General features: G+C 37.5%; 4 protein-coding genes across 4 annotated transcripts; all 4 read right to left on the bottom strand.

The window, feature by feature from the left end:
* Positions 1 to 483: 483 nt before the first annotated feature.
* On the bottom strand, positions 484 to 1,711 carry LOC108140625 (low affinity immunoglobulin epsilon Fc receptor-like). Its single transcript, XM_017263544.2, has one exon. The coding sequence runs from the start codon at positions 1,690 to 1,692 to the stop codon at positions 484 to 486; it is 1,209 nt and encodes a 402-aa protein (XP_017119033.1). The 5' UTR covers positions 1,693 to 1,711.
* Positions 1,712 to 2,556: 845 nt separating this feature from the next.
* LOC108140757 (accessory gland protein Acp29AB-like) lies at positions 2,557 to 3,268 on the bottom strand. The gene has a single exon (XM_017263743.2). The coding sequence runs from the start codon at positions 3,256 to 3,258 to the stop codon at positions 2,569 to 2,571; it is 690 nt and encodes a 229-aa protein (XP_017119232.1). The 5' UTR covers positions 3,259 to 3,268; the 3' UTR covers positions 2,557 to 2,568.
* Positions 3,269 to 4,095: 827 nt separating this feature from the next.
* Positions 4,096 to 4,875, bottom strand: LOC108140615 (C-type lectin domain family 4 member M-like). The gene has a single exon (XM_017263532.1). It carries the CDS (start codon positions 4,873 to 4,875, stop codon positions 4,096 to 4,098), a length of 780 nt encoding a protein of 259 aa, XP_017119021.1.
* Positions 4,876 to 8,259: 3,384 nt separating this feature from the next.
* On the bottom strand, positions 8,260 to 17,409 carry LOC108141308 (transmembrane protein 120 homolog). Its single transcript, XM_017264577.2, has 8 exons — positions 17,305 to 17,409; positions 16,871 to 17,064; positions 15,832 to 15,950; positions 11,423 to 11,552; positions 10,981 to 11,120; positions 10,683 to 10,900; positions 9,393 to 9,772; positions 8,260 to 8,689 (listed from the first exon to the last, which is right to left on the bottom strand). The coding sequence occupies exons 2-8, from the start codon at positions 16,931 to 16,933 to the stop codon at positions 8,576 to 8,578; spliced, it is 1,164 nt and encodes a 387-aa protein (XP_017120066.1). The 5' UTR covers positions 16,934 to 17,064; positions 17,305 to 17,409; the 3' UTR covers positions 8,260 to 8,575.
* Between the last annotated feature and the right edge of the window lie 492 nt (positions 17,410 to 17,901).

Below are 17,901 nucleotides of genomic sequence, written 5' to 3'. Positions count from 1 at the left end.
ACACAAATTGCCTTTGCCTCTATTTCATTATTATTTTATTATGCTCGTTTGATTTGATTCGAAAATTTCAATATAATTTTGCGTATTTTTGTGTTCTCGTTGGAGCCCAGCTTTCGGCATCGTATAACTAGAAATGCCAAATAGAAAAATGTATATCCGTAATGTAATCCGTATACAAAATAATTTGAAATTATCTGTGAGCCACTGTAAGTAATACATATAAATGAGTCAATTTGTTCACTTTATTTATCAGTTTTTAAAGCGAAGTTGTTAGGTTGTCAGCCATACAAAACTGATGAAAAATATTATTATATTAAAATATTATTAGCAAAATGTATTAAATTATTCTTGGTTTTCCCATCTTGGTAAGATTGACCATCTGAAAGCTGCCGTAATTCGAATCTTTCAACATTTTTATTGTAAAAAAAAAAACCTATTCTAATTTATTAGGTACATAAATAATGCTTTTAATTGTATTTTAATCTAGACTTCGCTGCCTGCTTGGCAAATGAAGTGGTGTGGCAGCAGGCAATTGTCATCGTTCATTGAGCCGTTTAGCAGGGCCACGCAGTTCTCGTTGTTGTTCAGGTTGTTGGGTTCCTCCTCAGCCCATTTTAGAAACGTGGCTGGGTTGCCGGAGGCCTCCGATACGAACTTGCCCTCCTCCTCGCGATCGTTGATGCCCAGCCATTGGACACTCTGGGGCGGCAGCTTGGCCTTGAGGGCTTTCAGTTCGCCCTGGTTTCGCAGGGCGGCCAGGTGGCCACCCATTTGGCGACAGGTGGCCGAGGCGGCGAACCAATTCTGCTGCACTTTCTGTTCAATGTAAAAGAACCTGCTGCCGATTTGCTCAAACTTGGGCGGTATAATTTGCACATTGGTTTTGGTCTGGAGCGTTTCCAGCAGGCTGTCCTTGAAGGCCGCCTGCTGGCCCTCCACTTTGGCCAACAGCTCCTGCAGACAGTTCTGTATGGCCACCTGGTGGTCCTCCATTTTCGATTGGAGCAACTGCAGCTTGGCATCCGTCTGGTTGAGTCTCGCCTCGAATTGCTCATGGGTGTTGGTCTGCCTTAGGGAATCCTGGATTTCCCTATGCTGACCGCATAGTTTCGACTGAAGTGTCTGCATTTGCTCAAACATCCTCATCTGCACCGCCTGCATTTCCGTCTCAAAGTCGCCCTTTGTGACGGTCCTGCTCGCCGTTTCCTGGAGCTCAGTGTGCTGCTCCTCCACTTTGCTCCTGAAATCCAGCAGTTGCCTCTTCATGTCGACACCCACCGCCAGCAGTTGGCCTTCCGTGCGATTCACTGCTGCCCCGAGATCTTCCTGAGTGCTGGTCTTCCTTAAAGAATCCTCGATTTCCTGGTACTGGTTCTTCATTTGGGTCTGCAGGGCTTGAAATTTGTCTCCCGCCTCGGAATTGGCAGCCATAAGATGTTCCTTCGTCATATTTAACCTCCGCTCGAGGCCCTCTTTCGCAGTGACCAGTTGGGAGTGCAGTTCGGTGTCCAGAGACCGTTGGATCGTATCCACTTTGGCTCCGAATGCACTCAGGCAGTATGAGGCACACTGATTGGCAGGATCGCTCAGTAGACAAACCTTTTGGACATTGTCCTGGCAAGCCGCCAAAGATCCTTGGCAGTCCAGGTGGATGAAGAGGCAAAGTAAGTAAATAGACGCCAGCCTCAGCATATTGACAGCTAATAACCAATCGCGAAGAGCGTTCTAAGTGCACTGATTCTGACAGCTTATGGGACGAAAAATGAAGACTTAAATGTTGCTGATTTAAATGCGTGTTTACTTAAAAAGTACGTGGCCTAATAGTAAGCTGCCATCTAATGTGTATACCTATTGCAATTAATGGATTTATGTTCGATTCTAGGAAAGGCAATTACTCTTTTGTATACACATAACAATATAATAATGCAGTAAAATTCATTTAACAATGTTTTGATGTTCGGTGTAGGCAACAACACTATTTATGTTCATGCATTAAATAATTATTATAATGTTCAAATGCGTTGCTTGTTATTGGCACCAAAAAAACAATGTTATTGCCATGCCGAAATCTATAAAAATTTTAATTCAGCGGAAAAAGTCGGGAAGAACATGTTTTGATAATATTTCGTATATTTGAAAAGCAAAAAGTGCCTGGTGTCCAATTTCTCGAAACGATTTGCGATGAATTTGGTATCGATATGGGAAAGGAACTTAATATGGACTTACTGAAGGTCCTTCATTTCTGCACTTTAATTTCAAATTTATTAAAAAGCAGTAGAAATTATATTTATTTAATTAGGTTCAATTTAAAAGCCTGCTTTTTCCTCCAGCTACTTACACTTATTCAATGAATAAGTTTCCCCAGCTCAACCGCATATATTATTTATTTTCTAGTCTTCGATTTAAAGTGCGTGCTAACATTATGTAGTTGGTCCATTAGGGTTCACCCTATTGGGGTTAATAAGAAAAACAAGAACTTTCTTGAATAATATTTTAATATTTTAAACACCACAATAATAATTTACATACATATATTAAATTGTGATTATCAGCGGTTGAGTTGATCTATTATTCGGTGTCTTGGCAAATAAAGTACAAGTACTCGTCACAAGCAATGTCGTACATTTCTCCGTTGTAAAAAGAAACGCAGTGCTGATAGTTTCCAGTGTTGCTGGGCTCATTTTGAAACCACTTGAAGTATTTGGCCGGCTTTCCGGACGCTGCCGAAACGAACTCTCCCTCTTTTTTCCGATCGTTGAGGCCAAGCCAGTAGGAGCTTCCATTGGGCAGATGTTTCCTGACTTCATTCAGTTCCGTTTCGTTCCTGAACGTCGCCAGAGAACCACCCATGTCACGACAGGTGGCTACAGCCGATGCCCAGGTGGTCACTAAACTTCTTTCGATGTAAAAATACCTGCCGGCGATTCCCTCGAAGTTTGGTGGCACGGCCCTCGAAACGATTTTGGAGTGGTTGCTGAGAGGCGTTGCTTGAATAGCTGCTTGTTGTCTCACTATTCTGGCCAGAGTGTTCTCTATCGCCTCCAATTTGACCAGCATCCGTGCATCCACATTGTTCAAGGACCTTTTCATGGCGGCTTGCCCTGCTTCCATTGCCTCCAGCCTGGCGAGGATCGTATGGTAATTGTCCAAGGACGGGTAGGGTGCGCTCCTATCCTGGGAGTCTACAAGAGATCCTTGCAGGGCAAGGACTATTAGGACTATTAGCAGACCGCACAAAAGCGATGAAAGCTGCAGCATTTTGAGTTATTCAAACTACTCGAGCGGAATTCAAGAAATTAACTAAAATGTAGCTACTGGACGCAGGCTTAAATATTGCTGATAAGACGCTTTATATGTGTCGAACCTTTATTTTTGGTTTGTTTTCGTGGTATTACGTTATTAAAATAATAATTAATATGAAATGCTGATTTACTTGGAATTTAATTTGTACATAGTCTTTTTTTTGCCTTTACTCACACGTTTCGTATGCGTCCAGTTAGCTAACAATTTACAACCGGAGATGCTAAGTTTACTCTAATGTATGATGTATAAATAGGTTGATTATATTTTGCCTCTCAAAAACAAGTCTATTGCCATGCTAAATCCAAAAAGATTGTAATTCAGCAAAAAAAAGTTGTGAAAAACATGAGTACGCTTACAATTTTAAAGGTAAGAAGAGCATCGAGCCATTTTCTTAGAGATATATTTACTTTGAGTTCATTTAAAGTTAATAAACTCAATCTATCTACACTTTTACACTAAAGACTCCTTAAAATATCGAATGTTTAAAATTCTCCAACTCCACGCCATACAAAATTTATTTACGAATGTTCGATTTAAGCTTCGTGCTAAAATGTTGTGGTTAACCCATTAAAGCTTCCAATTTTGATCCCACTCCCAAAAATTATGGGGGTATACTTTTTTCCAGCGAAACCAGCGCATTACATCAAAGGCAAAATAGCTCATAATTATTTAGCAACATTAAGGAGTGAGTATGGACAAAAATGGTTGCAATTTGATTATTTTTTTAATATTTTAAATACACAGAAAATAAGTTAAGCATATACAATTTTGATTAGTAGCGTTTGACATCATCTATACTTCGGTGTCTGCCTGGCAAATCCAGCGAAATTGCGCGCTACAGGAATTTTCAAACATTTCGCCTCTATAAAGGGACACACAATCATCGTCGTTTTGATCGTTGAACTCTGTAAGATTCCACTTAACAAATTTGGGCGGTTTTCCGGATGCTGCAGATATGAATTCCCTCTCTTTTTTCCGATCGTTGATGCCCAGCCAGTAGGAATTACTATGGGACAGTTGTTTCCTGACGGCATTGAATTCCTCTTCGCTTCCGAACGACGCCAGGAATCCATTCATACTACGGCAGCTGGCTGCAGCGGTTATCCAAGTGGCTGTTAAACTTTTTTCGATGTAAAAGTACCTGTCACCGATTTTCTCGAAATTCGGCGGTATGAACTTTGACTCGATTCTGGAGAGGACTGCGAGCACCATATCCTGAAAGCTCTGCATTTGTTTTTCCGCCCGAATCAGTCTCACCTGGAAGTCATCTTGTGTCTTATTTAAAGATTCCTGGAGCTCTGTGAGCTTAGCGTGGGTGCTTGTAGCCGCAATATGTTCTTCTGTCACATTTAACCTCGTCTCGAAGTCCTCTTTCGTTAAATATGTCCCCTGGACATCCAATTTTGACTGCAGTGACAGGAGTTTGGAATTGGTTTCGGATATTAAATCGATCACAGGATGGAGAGTTGTGAGGCAAAGTTGACCACTTTGATTAGGAGGATCGTTCGGTTGACATGAAGATCGGCCCAGCAGAAGGAAGGAGCAGAAGAAAAGAGATCCCAGTTTCTGCATATTGGAAGCTAAGTACCAATCGAGGAGAACGTTCTAAATAAACTAATATGCTACATTTATTGAAGAGACAATGAAGACTAAAATATTGCTGATAAGAGGGGCTCTGTTTTTTTTATTAAAAAAAAAAACGTTGAGTAATACGAGTGTACTAGCTATATATAGTTTAAAGCAACCCAAAATTAATTGTATTGCCACGCCAAAATGCATAAAGATCATAATTCAGCGGAAAAGGTTGGGGAAAATCCGAATACGTAATATTTATGGACCATAAACCTGATGACTAATATTCATGAGCTAAATTAGTTTTATTGTTGAAATCAAACTTCAGTGACTCACAATAGTGAGTGTATACCACTTGCGTTTGAAACTGGCAACCCGATAATTACGTCAAGTTAGCAAACTTCAATTTAAATAAATTAAATTATACACCAAAACTTTAAGGATATAGAAATAGTCAACGAGATGCAAAATATAGGCACTAACTTAGTGGTTGCAATTCTAATTAAACGTAAGCAACAACTAAATAAAAACTGCTTTTGTTTTATTTCAAATGTAAATGAAATTGTTAAGCGTAATTTAAAAAATTACAAAATTCCTTTTTCGCATGACCTCGTTTCGCTTTTTATGCGCCGTATGATGCGCAAATCAAAAGCTGATTAAGTGCGATTTTTCGCGCATAAATTAAATCAGAATTATTGGCCGAAAGCCGAGCGGACTGTCATCGCCCACGCGACCTGTGGTTTGGGCCATTGCGAATCGCTTTCGGCCAATTCGGGCCGACTCGTAGTCATGGCTTCCAGAGGACCGCAGTTCTGCGGAAAACTCAGTTTCGGCGCCAGGACTTTTTAAAAATTTTCTAATTAAATTGTTTAAAAAAAGTAGCCTAGAGGCAGGGCCTCTTTAAGCTCATCTAAAATTTAATTAGCAACACAAAATTCAACAATTATCCTTTAAGTCTTAAATAACAAAAAAAAAACTATTTCAATGGTGTTAAACGGTGTAATAAGATACAATAATAAAGTTTGTTTACATTCAATATACAAATAAGCTCAAAATCAAATCTTTTATAAACAAGAAAGGAAATTTCTTGATTATTTTTTAAAACTTAAATTTTATATTTATTTTTTATTTATTTAAAATATATTATATAAAAGAAAACTACAAGGAGCACTATAAGGAAATTAAACAAATTCAAAGCACGTTTTATTTTTATTATTTCATTTTTGGTATGCATACAACAATCAATATAATAAATAATATATATTTACAACATTTTAAAAGGTTTGATAAAATATTATGCAATAAAGGATAATTCATTAAATCTAGTTACGGCCACACAATATTTACGATTAAATAAAAATCGATTAAATTGCATTTTATTGATCACCTTGAGGGAATCTTTTTTTTTCCTGGAAACCAGTGAATCAACCCACGAGTGCATCTATATTGGCATTATCAATTTTCTGCTACCGACCGATGCTCATAGTTTGCCTCCTCATTTGCCACTTTTGGTTTTTTTTTTTGTTAATTTGGTTCAACGTGCGTGATTTTCAATCGGTGGCGGTGCAACATGGCGTATGCTTATCAAATTAACGAATTACCCGCCTTTACAATGGCCCATTCAAACCGGCATTTTCCGCTGCGAGCGTATGCGGTTGCAATAAATGATAATCGTGCAGGGGGTTTCCCTAAGACCCTTAACCCCTTAGCCCCCGCGCCGACCACCGGTCACACCCCTTCTTTAACCCTTGTGGCCGCCTCCTTTTTGATAGTCGCTGCGGCTGCGTTGACCAAAAGTCGTAAATTCCGTTGTTGCCATTTGCCGCAGAAAAACAGAGGGTTGTGGGTGGTATTTCGATTGTGGGTGATGGGTTGGTGTGCTGTTGGGCTGTTGGGCTGTTGGGATGGTGAAACACTGGGCTAGGCAACAACAATGCAAACAGTGCCACAAATGCACAAAATACGAGCCACCCTACCAACCCACCGCTCAACGTTCGACATAATTAAAAGCGCGCGCCGTTTACGCAATTAATGAACTCTCGCCAAATTAGGCTGCGGCAGAGCGCAGACAAGCAAAATGGCCAGGATCCCGGGATCCTGGATCCAGGACCCACTGTCCGACCCCACGAACACTGCCCGAAAATATCACCTACTTTTAATATATTTAATATATAAATATTTGGTCTTAAGATCTCGCGTTTCATTTGTTATTTTGTTGTTTATTTATATTTCTTTTTGGTGTTGTTGATTTATAAACCCTAAATCAATTATTTAAAAATATCAAATATTTGAATATTTATTTTGTTTTTTTTTTGTTGTTTGAAGTTTTATTCAGCCACGAATACAATATGCTTTCATAACCAAATTGCATAATTTATTAAGGCTAAGGCTAAGTAATTTCTCTCAGTGTAGGAACGCACTCATACAGGGACACTGGGCTTGTGGTTTTGCGGTCGAGGCGGGCGATGGCAAAATGGAGCTGCAAAAACCGCGCCGCTTTTTGCCGCATTGCAGGAGGCGAACCTTTGCTGCACAAAATGTGAGGGGGGGTTCGGAAAAGCCAGGGGGATCCCCCTTTCCGGGTTGAGCCAGAGGGGGGTGAAGCAGGGGGAGGAGGGGGGCCAACAGGGAGCCGCATTAATGGCCGCCAGTAAAACAAGGCGACATCACCTAAGCCTTGTCACCACGTCGCCCGCCATTTTATGGAATCACTTGCACTCCTGCGAAACCGCTTAAATTCTAAACTTATTTAATTTGAAAATTCGGTGTATTTATAAAACTAATTCTATGCTAACCAGCCTTGGTATCCATAAAAAAATTGTTTCCCGAATTTAATTATGCTTAAACTGATTTCCTAAAATAAGACGAGGAACTCTATGTACACCTAAAATATGGTAGAATAAAGTTATACCAAAAAAAAGTACTTTTAATTTTCTATATATTTTTTAATAAAAATAATTTAAAGTTTTTCAATGAAAAAATTAATAGTTTTAAATGATTATGATTCTAAATCTTTAACTGTTGGAAATAAGTTTTTTGTATAAAAACATAAAAAAAACATTAAGCGTGTTAGTAAATTAATTGCACAGAAAGCACTTATTTTAGTTTCGATGATTAATTTGCTAAACTAAATTAATTCCCTCTAAACTGAGTTTTTTCGTCGAAAAAATTATTTTTTTTTCGTAGAAGTCATGATTGAATATTGTGGCATTACTTTATTAAGGTAATAAAAAATTTACATAGAAATTCCCTATTATTTTAATATGCCCACTTCACATTAAAACAAGCAAAGGTTATATTTTTTTTACCACAAGTTTATTTTATTTGTCTTTTTTAGCTTCCATTTCAATCTTAGTCTAAACATAAAAAGTAAACAAAAACGGGTCACTTCAATTCCATTTAATATTTCATCTTCTCATTTTTCATACTTACAATTAGGCGAAAAAAAATATGTGTATTATGACTATAAATTGTTTTTTTTTCTGCTTATATAGTGTTTGCTTCAAATGTACATCGGTTTTACATTATGTGTGTGAAATGGAAAAAGAGCATAGTTCAAAGTCGTTTTGGGAGGGGGCGGGTTGGGGTTTGGAGAGGAACAAAACCAAGGGAAAAATTTAATAAATAGGAAAAAAAAATCATAAAAACAGTAATTATGTGTGTAATTGAAATGCCTGGCTAAACAGAACCATTGATTTGCTTAAATTTCCTTCTTGTCGGCGGGTGTTTGCGTCGCAGTCGCAATGGAAGTAGTCGTAGCCCCAGTTGGCGAAAGTTTCGATCCACTCGATAGGTCCAAATCACTGGCGCTATTCTGCAAGAAAAAGCGGGAAAAAAAAGCAAAAAGCAGAAAAACATAAATAGGGGTTAAGCACACAGAGGTCACCTGGGCAACAAGGGGTTAATGTGACGTCACCTTCTCACAGCCTTATACATTTAATTATTTTATTATTTTGTTGGCGTTGCAACACGAACAAAACACTTGAAGCGAATGCCTTTGTTTATGGCAAACAAATTGCCATTCATTTGGCAACAAAATGTGCAACAAAAGTCAAAAGAGCAGCTACAATCACAGAAATATATATATGTATATATTACATAGAATAATTTAAACTGCAATTTAATATCGGCTACAAACTGGGCAAACCTATGCAATTATACAACACATTGCATTGTATTTCCTTAAAAAAAATATACTAATTTAACATTTTCAGAGAGATTCCGCCTTTGTTTGCGGCATCTGAATTGCTGGTTATCAAACACATGTTGCGTAAATAAAAACGCCTTGTAATTGTGTCTTTAGTCAATATTAAACGCACTTCAGTCTTTGTTTATTTTACACAACCTCAATTACTACTTCTTCGTGGGAAATTGACTTGGCTTTTTGAACCTTTTTGCTTGCGAAACGAAATATATATATGCAAAAATGCCTTTTAAGTGGCGCTTCCGGCAGGCAATCCATTTGGCTAGAAGAGCTTTTTCAAGTGATTCGTTAGGTGGCCCAGCCACTGTCTCACCTTCATCTCCTGGCGCAGCTTCATCGACTTGCCCATGCTCTGCAGGCGGTATCGCTCCTTGGCCCGCTCGCGGATCTTCTCGGGCACCACCCACAGCGTGGTGGCCATGTTACCCACGAACAGCAGCAGGAACAGGCCGGACATCACCGACACGTGCCACGGCGCGTCCGCCGTGCCGGTGGCCAGCTGGTAGAGCGTCCACGCGTTGTACGCCTGGAACCCGTAACCGATGAACAGGAACGGCAGCAGGAAGCTCAGCCCGCGCCACATCCACGAGTGGAAGCCCTCGATGGTGATGTCCATGTTGTGCCGCTCGCCCAGCGCCTTCAGCCGGTAGAGCAGGCCCTTCTGGTAGCCAAACTGCAGATACTGCACGATGCCTGCGATTGAAAGTGACGGTGGAACTCAAATCGTTATCTTAAATTTATAAATTGAAGCCAAAGGTTAAGCCTCAGTGTCTCGGAAAATCCGAGTTCTGAACAAATCTAATCCGAAACTGAGCCAAAAACTCAACAAATTCTGTCTGCTATTCGGAAACAGATATCTCAGCTTTCTTTAAAAATGAAACAGAGATTTCAATGAGACTCTATTGAATAAAATATGTACATATATATAAATATTTTTGTTTTCAGTAAAATTTTAAGAAAACTCCTCAACAAATATAATTTTTTGTTTTGAAAAATACAAAAAATTAATATAAAATTAAATTCGAATATTTGGAAAACAACCTTTCAAAAATAATTGGAGTTTTTAGAACAACTTAAATAAAACGTATATAAATAAATTTGTTTAAATAAGACTGTAAGAAACCTTCTATATAAATTTAATTTTTAATTTTAAAAAAATAAATAAATCTATATTGAAACAACCTTTTTGAATTAATCAGAGATTTCTAGGGAAATTCTAATAAAATGTATATATTTATGTACATTTTATTGTTTTTACTCAGATAAGCAACCTTCTCGGTAATTAAAATGAATTATTCGTCATGAAAAATTCAACAAAACACAAAGCCAAAATATTAAAGTCAACGACTATGTCTTCAGTAAAATTTATGATTATTATATCTATTTAAAATTTTAGGAACAGGCGCACAGCCAAAACTTGTAAGCTAATATTCAAATAATTATAAACATTATAGGAAAAACCTGAAGCGTTATTTGTTATTCATTATACATGAAGACAGACATATTGAAATTCAATTCCAATTGTAGCAAATACTATAATACCTATACACCCTCTTTAGAAATAAATATATAGTAACTCCCAGATGTAAGCAGTATAACTCACTGATGTAGACGTTGAAGTACATGAACTGCATCCGGAAGATCTGCCAGTGCTCGCCCTGGGGCCAAACCAGGAGCACTCCGGCGGCCACCGTGGAGATGAAGTGGTGCGCCCGCCACCAGCCCTTGATCCTCGAGCCATTCACCTTCAGGATGGACTCGCGGATGGTCAGTGTGCAGTAGTACCAGACCAGCAGGAATATGAAGGCCAGCTCCAAGGCCCTGAAAACACACACATTTCACAAAGCGAAGGCAGGCTGAAAAGATGAACAGCCAGATGGATGGACGGCCCAGCCACTTACCTGTAGTTGAATATCAAATTGAAGAAGGCCATTATCAGTCCAATTACGTTGAGTATTAATTTAAACTTTTCATAGTCATCTTTATAGCGAACTTTGTCGTTTCTGTTGAGAATCGAGACATTCACATCGCCCAGGATTATCTGCAATTGGATGCGGAGAGCGGAGGTTGCAAGTGGATTTCAGTGGGTCAACTTCAAGTCAAGTCAAGTCAAGTTAGGTTGCGTTGAGTCAACTCGAGTGGAGAGTCCAAGCAAGTCCAAGTAAAAAACTGTAACCAAGTCCAAGACCAAGTGAAAGACCAAGACCAAGTCCAAGACCAAGTCTCAAGTCCAGGAGTCCATAACAAGACGCACAAATTGTCGCGCAAAAAGGAACTTTTTACTTTACTCATTTCCCGCTTGCACTTGGTCGAAAGTTTCCATTTTTTTGTAGAAGAACTCACCTGCAAGTAGCGGCCGGATTTCGCTGGCAAGGATTGCTCAATTTCGTGCAGTTGCGCCTTGCGCTTCAAGGTCATCTTGTGCAGGTCATCGACCTTCTCTTTGTCCTCCGCCGGAACGGGGCCTTTGAACCTAAAATAACACATAGAAAAGGGGTTCACATTTTACTAACTGACTCCAAAAATTAATATATATAATATTTATACTAGAATTTAATTTTATACCTTTAAATAAATGAAAAAATATATCTAAAAAAAACTAGTTTTACAAACAATCGATTCCCAAGAATGTATGATAAGTCATACAAATAGAAAGATAACTAGCTACTCATTATTATTACAAAAACATTTGATGATAGAGCAAAACTTGTTTATTACACTTTGAAACAACAACAATACGTAATTATAGTTTTTCTTTATTTCTCAGAATTTTAAATAAATTTAGTGAAATTTTAATATACTTAAACATTAACCTAGATTAGATTCGATTCTCTTTTGATTTCAAGGAAAAATGGTTAGTTTTCCAAATTATGAAAGCTGTAAATATGAAATAATATTATATATCAAATTTTTCAAGTCCTTAATCTAAAGATTAAATTATAATAGCTTTAAAATTGTTGGATTACACGATTTGTTTATAAATTTCAAATCTTTATGGAGCAATGTCTACGCGGAATCCGATTAGATAATTTATATATAACGCAATTAAACTATCGTATCAGTGGCCAACAATTTTTTGTTATTTTCCCATAAATTACCATATAACTATATTTCGGATTTTGTACAAATTTATGTTTATTGTTTTATTGATTGACCACACATGCTAGATTTTGTGTCATATTTTTGTAATTTATTCACTTATAATTATTTGTTTATTGCGGGGCAGAAAAAAAGAACAGAGAAGAGCAGAACGAGGTCGCCCACCTAGAAGAGCAATTTCCAGCGTCAAAGTTCAATTTAGATGCACATAATTGATGGCCAAAGTGGGCGGGGTTTATGTGGTCAATTAACGGATACCATAAACGCGGGTTCCGCTTTCAGTACATCTATGGTATATGGCGCTTCAAAGGTAGATTTATTGTGGCACTGGGCCGCCTGGCCATTTATCAGGCCGGGCCGGTTGTATAGTTCATGTTTTATTTTTAAACACCTCTAATTCCCCGTTGTGCCCGATGAACAGATAACGATGGCGATACGATATAGAGGTGACCATCGTACAAAGTGGTTCGATTATTCTAGTTTCCGCTCCATTTGCTTATGGGAGCACAACCCCTTTCCCGACAATCTCGTCTGTGATGATGACTTGACAATCTTTGCCAGATAACTGCGTCTAAGATAGTGGGAAATTTCCATAGAAAAGGGTCGAAAACTTAGAGAAGTACACAAATTTCCAGCTATTTTCTGGGAACCTTTCGTACAAGATATTGGAAAACTTTCGAAGCCCTATAAAATATATTTGAAGCCACACAAATCACAAGTAATTCAATGCTTGCGCAATATGAAAGGAAATTTCCATATAAGAAAAGTATGGGAGTTCAAAAATGTTTAATTTTGTATTTCTTTCAAGATAATGGATAATTTGTACAGCGAAATCGTAAACTTAAACACACCCAAAAGTCACAATTCAATCATAAAAAACCAAGTGACTAAAAAGTATCTTGGGCAACCTATCACAAATTCATAGAAACACCTACAAAAAAAAAAAAAACTTTAAAGTGCAAACAAATTAAAAGCTTCTTTACGTACACACACCAAGCTCTACAATTCCAATTAACTAAGATATCTGGCCAACGAAATCGTTACAAAACGAGCTTACCCAACTCTATTTGATCATTAGTGTATAAACAATATTTTTGAGTGGCCACTGAAGCTTGGCAAATGATGATGCTAAATGCATTTGCTTGGTTTGCCATTGTTTGCATTCGAACTCTTTCTTCGACAAACACAAACAGGAGCAAATTCCGCAACTCCGGCACCCAATTTGCGAGTCTCAATTAAAATTCATTTGGTTTGACAAAAAAAAGCACGGAGAAAAAGAAGGAAACCAGCGACAAAATCAGCGCGAAGGTAACAGGTTTTCTTTGTATACACTTGAAAAAAAAAGGTTTTATATCATTTTCCTTAAAATTTTAAATTACAAAAAATTTTAGAATACTTTTCCTAAACTAAAAGCTTTACTTAATATGTATAATATGCTTTAAATTATTGTATGAACGTGTTTATTTAGAGGAATCAACAAAAGCGAAAATAAAGAGTACCCAATGCTCACTTTAGTTTAGATTTAATCTTTTTTCTTAAGTGCAGGGCCTATCAGGTCAAATTGGTATTCAGTTGATTTTAGCTATTTACTCCGCGAATTGCATAATTTATGTGACCGAGTGAATGCGTTCACGAGGTCGCTGAGTTCATCAAACGCTTGCAACGTGACGACAAACACGCGACATTAAAATTGAAAATAAGGAAATAGAAATAGAAATAGAAGCGCCAGCGATAATCCAACTTACATATATAAAAATCAAACAAACGGAAAGACGACTAATAAAAGTGTCAAGAATCTGATGTTTCATCATTGCGTTGATTGTGTATTTGCCTACATACATATGTACATATATACCCCACATTCGCGAACGTTTAAAAGCGCGCCAATGCAAGCGATTTCTACTTCGCTCACTGCGAGACCGCGCTCAAAACAAATAAAAAAGCAAAAAGCAAAAAGCCTTGGTCGCACAGTGGGTCAAAGTTGAGGCGGCGATTTGCATGCGCGGCAAAAGCAATTCGCGTTGAGATAATTTCACCCCGGGGTTATTTAGGCTCTTGGCCTGTATTAAAAATGTTTCTAAAAGCTAAGTGTCTTAATTTTATAGGCCGACAATAATTATACAAAAAAAAAAATTAAAGTAAACACATAAATAATTGTAAAGATTTAATACAACCCGGATAGAGGGAGCTGCTTTGTTTTGATTACCAATTAAGCTTTTTTAGTCCAGTTTAATAAACTTTTGTGTTCTTGAATTTGATAGGATTGAACTATACACTATATAATTGGACCTCTCCCTCTGGGAATTTGTTTAACACAGGATATAGCTAGATTTCACCGGCTAAAATGGAATTATTGCCGCATCCGTTGTACATACTTAGCACCTTAAGTAAAAGCATTTAATTTCTGACCGCGGAACGCTGGATCTGCCCCACTGTGCCCGCACAATTGTGTTATTGTATTTGCTGGGATTGCGTGTTGCGGTGGTGAGTGTATCTGCGATAAACGGCAGAGGGTCAAGGGCAGCTGGTCAGCTGGTCAGTTTTCGGTTTAATTTGCAGTCCGGCAAAATAGCTCCACTCCCCCTTTTTCATTTTCTTTTGCTTTTTCTGTGCTTTTTTTTTTAGTTATTTCTTGAGCGCATCGGCCGAACTGTTATTTTTATAAGGCCACCATAAAACGAAAAACCGAATAGTTGAGTCTTTTATACACCTGAAAAGTGGACGGAGGCCAAAGTCTAGGGGCTCTGGTTTATCAAAAGTTTTATCATGGCCAAGAAAACGCTAGAGCAAAAAACTAAAAAAACAAAAAACAGTTGTAAAAACACCGTTTCCAAGCGTTTCGACCAACTGTTGCCAGTTCCCCGATAAGAACTGATTACTAATTGCCGCAAGACCTGTGTTCTCCCCACTTATCGGGTAGCTCGAGTGCTCGAGTGCTGAAATGCGTGTGTTCGCCTGATTAGACGGCTCCAAATTGATTGAAGTCAAATTCCAATCGGGCAAATACAGAGCACAGAGTGCCCAGCCGAAAATCCCCGCGGAAGGGGCGGGAAAATGGCCCCGATTTTCAAGGTGCCAAGCGATTCGATTGGAAATGCCGCTGTGCAAAGATCGCACTGGTTTTTAAGGAAAAGGTTTATTGTCATGTTGTTACTTAAACAACAAGAAAATCAATTAAACAATGAAATTATAAATGATGTGATGTGTCTTATATTTCAACATAATCCCTATTATTATATTACAATTTTGGTTTGATGATTTGTAAGTGCAGACACCAATTTTTTTTTTATACAAATTATCATCCCCTAAATGTTTAAAACAAGTTCAAACTTTGGGTTTGATAATATTGATAATGTTAAAAAAGGTATTTTTTTGGTAGTAATCTTATCTTGCATATTGTTTGAAAATAGTATTGTAAACTTAACAGTTCTACCTCGTAATAAAGCAACAAATAAGGTTCTTGGTTTGGGCTCAATCATACTTGTTCAATATATGTATGGATATAGTGTAATAATAACGATTATATTTAAGACCTTTGGAAGGGTAAGTCCAGCAGATGTTTAAGGACTGGACTTGTGTCAAGGAATTCCCAATCCCAATTCCAATCCGTAGGGGTTCTAAAACTTTCAGGGTTGATGACCTGCAGTACTCACTGTCGCAGAAGGGCCGTTATTTGGTTCATGCGGTACCGCTGATGCTTGATCTCATTGAAGCACATTTGTTGGTGGCTGTGCAGCTGGTCCAGTAGCTCAATGTACCGCCTGTTGCAGTTCTGCGATCGACGGGAATAAAAAGGGTTGAAAAAAGAGTTAGTTAAACCACTCAGTACACCCAATATCCGAAAAAAAGGGAAGGCGATTGGGTGGAGCTTCGGTAAGCCGAAGTTTAAAGTACCCTTGCAAATCTACATATTCTAAGATAGGTTTACGATAATTGTTAACGATATTGTTTTTCTAATCTTTAAGAATTTGCATCATTATAACATTTTTAGCGTATGGCCTTAGTTAAACAGGCATATACCAACTTTGGGGTCATTATTCTTTGAAATCAGTCAGGCGATCGATTCTTTTACTGATATCAGCTTTATAACATTTTATTACTTCGATATGGTGTGTTTAGCAAATATCAAAAATAGCTGAGAGTCAAAGTATAGAGTTGAATCAAACTTATATAAGCAGAATTCTTGATTCTACATATTTTTAACATATTCAATAAATCATCATGTTTTGAAGAACTTTGAAAAAGAATTGTTCTAATAATCAAAATTATGATTATACGGCGCTACGGCCGCCCCTTGGGAATTTAAAACAATATGTAGCATATATTTTTTGTTTATTTAATATGTATCACTAAATAAAATATATACTCTATATTTTGTTATTGTTTGTATATTTTATATATAAAATATATGCAATTGAAATTAATACTTTTTTAAGACTGGTTTTAAAAATAAAACGGCATTGCAACATATTGTTTGTTTCGTTAAGTTTTATTATGTTTGGTGGTGAGTTCCAATGCTTTTTGACAAGGGTATTAATAAGAAAACAAGCAGCTGTTTTTTTCAAGGTGAAAGCGGCACAGACACGGGCGTGGGTGTGTGTGTGTGCATGTGTCTCTTTCTTGTTTTTCGGATATTTTTTTAGATATATTGTTTTTGGGGCTATTACTAATGGATTTTCGTTTTGTACTTACCTCCAATTCGACAAACTCCTTGTTGAGTTCCTCCCACTCGTTTTTCAGCGAATCGATATTCATGTTGATGGCTGCTTCTTTTTTTTGCGGCTTTTCTCGCCGATTTTTCCTTTTCACTCTGCTTTTCTTTCTGTGCGTTTTGCGTTTGTTTTTGTTTTGCTATTTGTGGTTATTGTTGTTGCTGTATGCAACAGCTGGCGAAGAAGAGGAAGAAGTTGAGTTTTTGGGGTTAGGAAATAAACCGGTGAAAAATCAATTAAATAGTTTTGCGCGATTTCCCAATAAACAAACACACAATCACGAACATACACTCACTCGCACACCCACACACACACACACACACACATGTTGCCACGTTGGAAAATGCCAAAAACTAAAAACAACAAATTTGACTTTGCAATTGGAAAATTAACAAACAACAAAAAAACAACAACATGGATTCGTTCGCTTTAGTTATTTAAAAAATAAATTCGACGTCGTTCTCGCAAAGAGCGCGAAAAAAAGCCGCACCGCCACCGTCGACAAATGTTTTGTTATTAACTATATCCGCTGCACTTTTGTTTTAAATACTTTACTTTACTTCGGCGAATAATAAATACTTTGGTCACTAGCGCTAGTGACACCAAACACACAAAATACAACACAAAAAGCGCAAAACAACAAAAAAAAACACCTCACGCGATGAGAGAGATAAGAGAAAGAGAAGAGCGAGCCGAAGAGAGGGCGAACTAGTTCCGCAAAAATCACACAGATTCAATAATTAAATGAACTTTAAAATATATTATCGAGAAAAAATGAAAATTTACTTCGGATCAATCTGTCTTTGTTTATATTTAATTTAACAATTTTAATTTAAAAATTCTTACATTAAAAAACATAAAGGAAAATGAAGAAGGAAAGAATAAAGATTTCTCCTATTTTTATGAAAACGGCACTCTGTAATTCCTTTTTCAATGCATATTTACCGCACATACCTTACTTACCTCCGTTAACACCAATGAAACTAATTTTAAATTTATTTACAAGAAGAC

The sequence above is a fragment of the Drosophila elegans genome, unplaced genomic scaffold (genome assembly GCF_018152505.1).
Source record: "Drosophila elegans isolate 14027-0461.03 unplaced genomic scaffold, ASM1815250v1 contig_149, whole genome shotgun sequence".
Lineage (NCBI taxonomy): Eukaryota > Metazoa > Arthropoda > Insecta > Diptera > Drosophilidae > Drosophila > Drosophila elegans.
This window is presented reverse-complemented; position numbering and strand designations above follow the sequence as displayed.

Bases quoted from the DNA above. Each gene is read 5' to 3' on its own strand.
- LOC108140625 (XM_017263544.2), bottom strand. From the start codon at position 1,692: ATGCTGAGGCTGGCGTCTATTTACTTACTTTGCCTCTTCATCCACCTG.
- LOC108140757 (XM_017263743.2), bottom strand. From the start codon at position 3,258: ATGCTGCAGCTTTCATCGCTTTTGTGCGGTCTGCTAATAGTCCTAATA.
- LOC108140615 (XM_017263532.1), bottom strand. From the start codon at position 4,875: ATGCAGAAACTGGGATCTCTTTTCTTCTGCTCCTTCCTTCTGCTGGGC.
- LOC108141308 (XM_017264577.2), bottom strand. From the start codon at position 16,933: ATGAATATCGATTCGCTGAAAAACGAGTGGGAGGAACTCAACAAGGAG. The intron at 11,121-11,422 runs GTGAGTTCTTCT...ATCCAATTGCAG, and splicing joins AATCCGGCCGCTACTTGCAG to ATAATCCTGGGCGATGTGAA. The intron at 9,773-10,682 runs GTGAGTTATACT...TTTCAATCGCAG, and splicing joins GTACTTCAACGTCTACATCA to GCATCGTGCAGTATCTGCAG.